This window comes from Montipora foliosa, chromosome 2 (genome assembly GCF_036669935.1).
Source record: "Montipora foliosa isolate CH-2021 chromosome 2, ASM3666993v2, whole genome shotgun sequence".
NCBI lineage: Eukaryota > Metazoa > Cnidaria > Anthozoa > Scleractinia > Acroporidae > Montipora > Montipora foliosa.
This window is the reverse complement of record NC_090870.1, coordinates 3,100,456-3,110,243: the sequence shown is the minus strand read 5'-3', so window position 1 is coordinate 3,110,243 and position 9,788 is coordinate 3,100,456. Positions and strand designations below refer to the sequence as shown.

Here is a 9,788-nt window from a genome sequence, read left to right as displayed (position 1 = left end):
GACTCGTGATCAAAATACCGTGATCAACGGTATCGAAGGCCGCGCTTAGATCTAAAAGAACCAGCAAAGTTACATGACCTTTGTTCATATTCATAAGAATATCATTCTTTACCTTTAAAAGAGCAGTCTCAGTACTATGATGTTGCCTGTACGACGATTGCAAAACAGGATAGAGACCGTTGGAAGACATATGCAAAAGCAGCTGATCTAATACCGAGCGTTCTGTTAATTTAGACACATAAGAAAGATTACTAACTGGGCGATAGTTTTTATACAGAAGATCGAGGCCATGTCTCTTGAGCAGGGGATTTACTATGGCTTCCTTCCATGAATCAGGAAAAGAGGCAGTCTCGAGAGACTGATTGATCATCTGTTTAATTACAGGCAGAAGCACATCCATACACTCCACCACCATTGGAGTTGGCATTGGGTCCAAAGCGCAGTGCTTCTTAGCACATTTCTTCACCAGCTCTAGGACGTCATCATCATTTAAAAGCTTAAACTCGCTGAATGATTCTCTCACAGGACGATCAAAGTCATATTTTGAGGACCCAGAAGAACCTCGTGCAGCAACATCAAGATCCAACCGAATATCAGATACCTTCTTGACAAAGAAATTCCCCATAGCGTTAGCCAGTAAACATTCATCGTCACGTGGCTGCCTCAGTAACCTCTTCGTAGCGCTGAAAAGTTTACCATAGAACGCCGTGCGGGCGTCATTCAATAAATAGGTAACACGGTTCCTGCATTTCTTATAGCATTCAAAGTCTGATGAAGACCTCGTCCTTCTCCAGCGCTTCTCAGCCCTGCGCCTAGCTCTCTTGGCTTCTCTTATATCCTCATTAAACCATGGTAGGCGTCGCCTTACAGTTACAGTCCTGGTTTTAAGAGGGGCGTGACGGTTCAGGATGTCCGTAAGAGTAGTGTTATAACAGCCAATCATCACATCAAGGGAGCTAGGGGGTTTAGTACACAATTCAGAGTCTCTAAGATCTTTTCTTAGTTGATCGATGTTAACAGCTTTAAGATTTCTGTAGTTATGTTTCTTAACGGAAGTGGCCGGCTTAGGCATTTGAAGACTGCAGGTAACAGCAGAGTGGTCTGAAAATAAACGGTCTACTTGTGGCATAGAGATCACAGATTGCGATTGGCGAGTTACAATCAGATCCAGTGTGTGACCATGGATGTGAGTAGCCCCCTTCACATGTTGCTGAAGACCCAAAGATTTGCACCCCCAGCAAACCATTGTTTTAACGAAAACCGCTGGTCAGCAACCTGGTTCTAGTCATTACTGTCTAACGTCTTCCCTCTCTAATCTCTATCTTAAGACCTTGATGAGGTCGACGAAAACCTCACCTCAAATTACAAGACTGCGCAATAGTGAGTTTTCCCTATTATCACATCTCGCTCGCGTCGTACAATGTGGGCAAAGTATCCTAAGAATCAATTGGAACGAGCCGTTTCAGAGTGAAAAGAATGAAAGGTTTACATTTGTATGCCCACGTTGTTGTTAAAACCTAACATTTGGTGATTTCGCGTCATTATTAAGCAGACTACCGCAAAACTATAGTCTTTTCCCCTTCTTTAACCAATAATATTGTTGTTTTGCGGCGTTCTCGTTGACGAACGCGATGTAGATTTTTAAGTCCCTAATGTGCGTCCCTAAAATTCGTGCTCTTTTCTGGAAAGCCCCGAAGAGCCATTTGCGAAATTGCTATCCACTTGTTTTGATGAACTGGTCTTTTAACGTGTTTTCAAGATAACAAAAAGCTAAAACTTTGAGAAGTTTGACGAATTTAAGTAAAACCTCTTCGCTCTTAAGATACTTAGAGAACTGGGACACCCAAAAAAGGCCCGTGAAGTTTGGGTTCTTTCGAGAAACGAGCCCCTGGCTTCAGTTGTTCGAAGCGTAAATGGAGATATCTACTGAATAAATCACAGTCCTCTTGTTAACTCAGTTGGCTTTGTTGGCGTTTTTCAGCAGCCTTAAAGTGATTCATTGGGTGGACAGCAGGTTTTCAACTACAGGGGCCTCGCTATGTCATCCTACACTCTCGATGAGTTGAGGAAAATAACACAATCATTGGAAGCGTAAAGAAAAAAACGACCAGAAATTTTCTCTATCGCTGCTTTCTTTAACCACTGGTTGGTGTTTGCGATGTGAAGATCAACAGTCATCGTAATATTTCTCCACTGTTTCAATAAGTGATATTAATGGTGATGCGTCATACGGGAAATGCCCGCCACTTGACAAACGTACCACAGCTATCCTTAGTCTGATTAACATTGTCATCATGTTCTCTAAATTGTGAGACAAACAAACTGTCTCGGTACTGTCATGACAAACATTGATATTATCTTCAATTCCATTGTCCGACTCATCGCTTGAAGAGTAAAGGACAGAAATGCTCTCCAAGCTATTTCTTGTCTTCCCTACGTGGTCCATTTTTAGAGAGTTGCATTCTGGATGACTACGCAATTTATCAAAGCTACGCGACCGCAGCTGCACACAGGCTGACTCTGAATGGCAGTCACTTTTCCAATTCCTTTCGAAAATGACTGATGACAAAGTTTCAATGCTGTCAAATTCCTCGTTCTTCCAAACGCCTTTCTCTTGTTCAACTAGTTTTTCCTCCTGAATCTCAGATACTGCCTCTTTCGGGTTTAATTCTTGGCTATAAAACTGAGCACTTTTATCGGGAGGAAATGCATACTTATTCAACGCATATGCTAAGTCTGTGCGTACGTCATTCCAAGTAGGTTTTACAGCTTCACTACTGATTTGTTCCTGTTCAAAAGTTACCACGCAGTGGCTAAACCACTTCCAATCATCAATCACAAAGTGGAGATAGTGAACAATGTACTCCAGAAATCGCGTCTCTGACGAAATCAGGAGATCAAGAAGAACAGAGTGATCGAACTCGATGGATTGCACAAACTTAAAGAACAGCAAATGTGGGTTTAACTGGTCTTGAAGGTTTGTTACAGTTTCACTGCGAGAGATATCCCTGGAGAAATAAACAGAAATTAACAAAAACAAAGGAGACGTGGCGCTGTATATGTAGACCTGATTTTCAATCTGAATATTTGTGTTTCTAAAGACAATTAATTTTCGTCCACATTTCTTTACCAAAGACTATGTTCCTTGAAGCTGGGTTAATACTTATCTGGGTTATGTGTGAACCTGATCCCATGATTCAATGCTAACTTAACTCTGTATAACTAGTTAGTACCAACTCTGTTGCAACCATGCTGACAATCAGACTATGTCTGATGCTACCCGGGTTTGAAGAAATAAGTATTTGGGGTCTTTGTAACTTTTAAAGCTACATTCAAATTTTTGTATCTAGCTAGGCCTGAACAACAGTATGTGGGCCTATTTCTAAAATATGTAAATGTCAAAAAGGGTTGTAGTGATACAGGAGCAGAGTGAATGTCAACCAATGCTCTGGAATGCAATGGTGATGAACTACCTCATCACTCGTCTCAAGCAGTTTTTCTTTGTATCCTACTCCCAGTGCAAAAATGGCCTCCTCTTTCAAGATTCATTTGGAACACAACAAAATTATACTGACATGATTTCCCAAAACAATATATTCCATTTGGTTGAACGAGAAATGGAACATACTGGAGTAATAAATATACATAATGCTGTAAATTTGAGGTGCAGTCTTTATACTTGAAGGTTGTCTAAGGCTTGTCCCAGATCAGAGAGATTCTCCATGCCTTATTAGCATTACAGAGCAATGACATTTTGAGGACTAGGAGGTCAAAAACTCTTAACTCTTTTAGAGTCTCATGATGCATAACCTTAGGGGTACAATGACAGTGAGTTTGTAATATTGGCTAATAATTTAAACATTTTAGCTCCCTCTTTCCACGGCTCATTTTTGTCATCATCCATGACCATTACTTTACAACTTACCTATGCATTCCTTGGTGAAGAAGCAGAAGTAACAGTAAAACTTCAACAAGCTCATCATCTTGATCACAGAAAAGTACCACCAACAAGGAACAAAACTTGCTTGGACTGGAATATTGAATGGTGGTGACATTGGTGGTACACATTATGTCATGACCAAGAGAAACAATGTGAACACACCATGAAGTAAGGCAGGTAAGGACTAATTGCTCAAAAAATGATGAACCTGGAAGAATTAAAGAACAGCATATTACAAAAAAATTATGTTCCATGTCTAAAAACAGTACAATCATTCTGTAATTTACAGCAACGAAAACTAATACTTTCATTATCATTATTAATACTTTATGGGTAAAATTTGAATCATTATTGTATTGGGACTTGACATGTATTAATGTAATCTTAACACTGCATTTCTCTGTATTTCTCATGAATGAGTAATAGCTTTTACAAGGATTTACTAGTATTTCTGGTAAGAGATGAGTATCTAATTAAAAAAAAAAGAAAGCTGATTATTAGTTGGATAAAGCATAAAGCACAAACTGACCTCAGCAAGACTCTTCAGATGCCTTGCGGGTAGTCTCCCTCTAATACTATTATTGGGGAAGCTGCATTAAAAATACTGTTTACTTTTTTAATCAGTCTATCAAGGTAGGGAGCTACTGTGCATGCTTTTGGCAGACGTGGTTTCTTATGCACTAGGCTTATCAATCCTTCAAAAACTCATTAATAATTCATGACCTAACAGCCTATCAAAACACCACTAATACGTCACGTTTATGAGCTTTATATCCACTCCTCATTAGTATACTTGATATAAAGAATACTAATACAGAGCTCAAAGTCAACGACCAAATGGTTGCACATGCGACTAAATTTTTGGTTGTGCGTCTAAAAAATCATGTGAGATCGCACTCATGCACCTTAGAAGCTCAAATACAGCACGACTTATAAGAAACAATTTGGAAATACACGAGACAAGAAATATAAGTGATAGAAACCAACTTTTCGGTGCATCTTGCGCCATTATCAAGGTTGAAGCAAATTTGCATAAAAGAGTGCCAAGCTAATTACATGAATACTTTAGCATGAAGAGAATCCAACTGTACATTCAATACTGGTTTAAGATGTTGAATACACAGCATTTCATTAACAAGGCAGTCAAATTTGTTCGTGCATTTCTTGATTACATTGAAGCGTGCTAAGAAATATTATTGTTCGGAACAGCAGTGTCATGTTCTTTGCAATAATGCCTGTAAATAGATGACGCCTTTTGAGGGTGTCCCTCAATGCATGTGTGAAGGTGGCCCTTTGTGTACTCGACATAACCTGCATCGCACAGGTCACACTTGAATAAATGAACAACGCATTGCTGGGTTACGATGTTAGGCTTGGGCTCACGCAGGCTTAGATCTTGTTTAAGCTTGCGGCTAGTAAACAAGGGTTGAATGGTCTTTTGGATCTTGCTGCTAAGAACTCTAAGTTGTCGTTTGACATACACTGCAGCATCCTGATTTTTATAGAGGATAACTATCCAGATGGCATCATCAGTATGCTGTTTAGGCTGGTCCACTGCCACTCTCGAGGTGATAAACCTCAGCTTACGGAAAACTTCTCTCAGACGTTCACACTCTTCTGAAAAATGCGCCCAAGATGATGATAGCCGGTGCGCGCGATCAAGCATGGTGACAAGCAAGCCATGCTTGTAGAGGTTGTCCACATGGCTATGATAGTGCAGGAGTAGCCCTTTGTTTGTCGGCTTAATGTAAACCTTTGTTTCAACACATGGCACGCGATTCAAAAGCTGCACCCCAAAGAAAGGAAGCGGCGCTATGGGCGTGGTTAGAGTGTCGTCTACGTAGCGGTGGGAAAATTCTGGGAGTTTTCCTTGACTTTTTAGGGACCCTTCAATAGAGCACATGAATTGTTTGACATCCTGGCACGCAAAGCCTTCGAGAACAACTGGTTCAACGACACCTATGATCTAAACTTGACTAGAACTGATCTTGTTGATCTTCTACATGTTGCTACAAAGGGGTAGCTGTTTCAGTCCAATGGGGCCCTATACGAACAGACCGATGGATACCCTGAACCATGCCCTGAACCATGCCCATAGCGCCGTGAGCCTTACTATGGAGGTAGAGAAAAATGGGATGCACCCTTTCCTTGGGGTGCAGCTTTTAAATCGCACGCCATGTGTTAAAACAAAGGTTTAAGTTAAGCCGACAAACACAGGGCTACTCCTGCACTATCATAGCCATGTGGACAGCCGCTACAAGCATGGCTTGTTTGAAACCATGCTTGATTGCGTGCACCAGCTATCGTCATCTTGGGCGCATTTTTCAGAAGAATGTGAGAGAGGTTTTCAGTAAGCTGAGGTATCCGAATCACCTTATTGATTCCGTCATCAACAGGTTTATCACCTCGAGAGTGGCAGTGGACCAGCCTACACAGCATACCGATGACGCCATCTGGATAGTTATCCCCTATAAAGATCAGGATGCTGCAGTTGCTGTTCCGAACAATTTCTTAGCATGCCTCAATGTAATCAAGAAATGCACAAACAAATTTGACTGTCTTGTTAATGAAATGCTGTGTATTCAACATCTTAAACCAGCATTGAACGTACAGTCGGATTCTCATCATGCTAAAGTATTCATGTAATTAGCTTGGCACTCTTTTATGCAAATGCACTTCAACTTATCCTTTTCACAAACCACATTTTATCCTAATGTAATATTGATAATGGTGCAAGATGCACTAAAACATCGGTTTCTATCAGTTATATTTCTTGTCTCACAAATTTGAAAGAGCAGAGCTAAACGGATTCGAGTAGCTAGAGGGGGTTTCATTGAAGGAATTGTTGCACTGAGTTAAGTAATGCAAAACCAAAGCAATTCGCTAATTACTTTCGAATACGAAACACAGACACAGTCTCAAACGAAAAGTAAGTCAAAATAAAAAACTGAAAGTGACGCAATAATGTCTTAAGTTCTGCTCTTCTGTTAGAACAGGTGCTCCAAGTATTTTAAGCTGTGCTCCTAACATTTTCTGCTGTGCGCCTAGAAATATACACTTGGTAGCACAAGTACTCCCAAAGCCAAAAATAAACTTTGAGCCCTGTAATAAGGCATAGCTTGTTCTTCTGATATGCTAATATTCTCCTCTCACGATTGAGATCATTGTTCTGAGTCCAGAGGGACACGCTTTTTTTGGAATGTTTTTGAAGCTGTTAAAAAAACTCAGCAAATATTTTATTGGGTCTAAAAACACTTGGTTACGTCTCATGTTTTTAAATCCTGATAAAACACTGCTGCTCATTTTTTAAACATTATGTAAATGTCATGGTGGGGGGGATGGCAGTTAAAGAAAAGAACTCAACAATAACTGTAACTTCCTCAACAGGCCAGGAAACAGCTTTCTTTTGCAGATTAGTGTTACAAAACAAACATCTTTCAAACATACCTTCCCTTTTGGAGACTGCCTTCAGCCCAACAAAACATGACTTAATGAAAGCAAGGGAAGCTGTTCGCAGTGCAACAACATCTGTACGATGTGTATGTTGGTGTGCATTATGATTCGAGAATGACATTATTTCTGTTCCACAGAATCCTTCATATCCAGAGCATTTTGGTAGTTTATTGAGGAAGCAACATTCAAAAAGACAAAGAAAGGAGACAGCAGAAATTCTTTGAATCTTTTCAAATTTTGCACACTCAGATTTACGATAAAACAAAGACAACCTTGGCAGAGATTGTACTTGCTTCACAACTTCCAGGATCTTCTTAAAAATTGGGGATGGCAGTCTATGACAATGAAGATATTGAATTAAAATTGCTACGACTGTGCAAAGTTGGTTGATAGTGGAGTTTTTAATCCCCAGGCATCCTGTTTTCTCAGCTTGATCTTTGAAATGAAAGACCTCTTGACTTTTCAAATTACTGCTAGATTCAGTCATCACTTCCTCATTGTTTTGTTGTAATTTAGAGCTGAGAGAACCTCTTATAGACAATTCATCATCACAATCTTTACCACAAGGACCATACGTTTCTCTGACATGAACATGTTTGACAACCTCCACAACAAAGCGCAGGAAAGCAACAAAATTATTTTCTCTTTTTCCACTGATGGTGTCTTGCTTCACAATGTTATTTTCTTGATCATGAATTGCTTCTCCTAGTTTAAGACTGGCCTGGAACACAACAATATCATAAGCAGTACTATTATCCTGACATAATTTCACAAAAGAATAGACTCCATTTGGTCGTACAAGAAATGGAACATACTGGAAAAAAACATGCTGTAAATTTAAGGTATCTAAAAGTAACTCCGCCAATTCGTTTCTTGGAATTGTGCCACTCTGTACATCCTGTACATTATGTTGGCAATGTGATTCTTGCTGTCTTTCGTAACATTGGGAAATACCGGAATGTTCTCTTCTCTTATGGTTGGCCCTGGAAACTTTGAGAAGCTTTCTTAATATTTCCATTGCATAAAGGCTGCTCCAACGGTTGTCGAATTCGTTCCCTGTTAAAGTGAAATCAAACAGCGCTCTTGTCCATTCTACACCAGTCGTACGTTTGGGGAGTCTTTGCAAAATTACTGTAATTGCTTTAGCAGCAGAAAACACGACATGTTGGTTTTTGTGACCCAAATATTTAAACAACTTGACCAATAGAGAGTCTTCCACGATAAGAACATCGGTAATGGTCCTCAAGTATTGGCAATGAACTGTATCAAGTCTTTGGTACAATTTCTGGACCACAGTCAATGCCAACAACTCAAAATCCAAATTCCTGTTTTGTTGGACGCTTAGATCTAGTAGGAAATTGATTAGTCCTTGTTCGTAAATTTCTTTGAAACAATTGCTATTTGATGTTACAAAATACAGCTCTTCGAGTTTATCCATAACTACAGAAAAGGACATTTTAGCTCAGTCTGTCATCTTGATTTTCCCTTTACCTCACATAACAACAATGTCATTGCCTAGGTACTTCATGTATCCCATATTATAGTGTATTTAAATTATAATGTATTTCCAGTTTCCATGCGAATAGAGCGGTTTTCAATTGAGTGTGGAATTGTATGGAAAGTAATTAGCGAATTTCTTTGGTTTTTCATTCCTTCACTCAGTGATTGGTTCAAAGTTCTTGCGCCACTTTTTCAACCAATCAGAAGTGAAACCAAAACCAATAGTGGCTCGCGCGTGCACATTTCCCTCGCTTTGTGTCGGCTGCGTGTATTACTTCGAGTTTTGATTGGTTTATTGGATTGTCTCCGTCCTTTTTCATAGGCCAAGTAATTACTTTGGTTTTGGTTTTACGACATGCGATTGAAACTCGCTCTATTATAGTGTCTTTAAATAATTAGCCCTATATACCCTTAAATACCCTTATATACCCACGTATACCCTTGTATACAAAAATTTGGTTTTATCAACGGAGTTGATAATGTAAATTGGCCATCGTACAGAGATTCTAAAAGCTGACGTTTCGAGCGTTAGCCCTTCGTCAGAGCGAATCGGTACGGTGGCCAATTTACATTATCAACTCCGTTGATAAAACCAAATTATTGTATACTACTTCCCCACCGACGCAGCACCACAGTTTCTTTAGAAACTACCCCCTTTATACCCTTGTATACCCTTATATACCCTTATATACCCCTATATAACCATGTATACCCTTATATACCCCTATATACCCATGTAAACCCTTATATACCCCTGCATACTCATGTATACCCTTTTATACCCCTATATACCCATGTATACCATTATATAGGGTATAAAGGGCTAATTATCAAATGAGCGGTTTTCAATTGAGTGTCGAAAGTAATTAGCGAATTACTTTGGTTTTGCATCTAC

The 9,788-nt window shown here is 39.6% G+C and overlaps 1 protein-coding gene across 1 annotated transcript; it reads right to left on the bottom strand.

Moving 5' to 3' along the window:
- Nucleotides 1-1,389: 1,389 nt before the first annotated feature.
- LOC137992073 (uncharacterized) lies at nucleotides 1,390-8,887 on the bottom strand. The gene is made up of 3 exons (XM_068837160.1): nucleotides 7,388-8,887; nucleotides 3,926-4,148; nucleotides 1,390-3,008 (listed from the first exon to the last, which is right to left on the bottom strand). The coding sequence occupies exons 1-3, from the start codon at nucleotides 8,847-8,849 to the stop codon at nucleotides 2,168-2,170; spliced, it is 2,526 nt and encodes an 841-aa protein (XP_068693261.1). The 5' UTR covers nucleotides 8,850-8,887; the 3' UTR covers nucleotides 1,390-2,167.
- Between the last annotated feature and the right edge of the window lie 901 nt (nucleotides 8,888-9,788).

Excerpts from the sequence above, each read along its gene's own strand:
- LOC137992073 (XM_068837160.1), bottom strand. The coding sequence starts at position 8,849 with ATGTCCTTTTCTGTAGTTATGGATAAACTCGAAGAGCTGTATTTTGTA. Across the intron at positions 4,149-7,387 it reads GGCAGTCTCCAAAAGGGAAG|GTTCATCATTTTTTGAGCAA; the intron begins GTATGTTTGAAA and ends TAATTCTTCCAG. Across the intron at positions 3,009-3,925 it reads CTTCACCAAGGAATGCATAG|GGATATCTCTCGCAGTGAAA; the intron begins GTAAGTTGTAAA and ends TTATTTCTCCAG.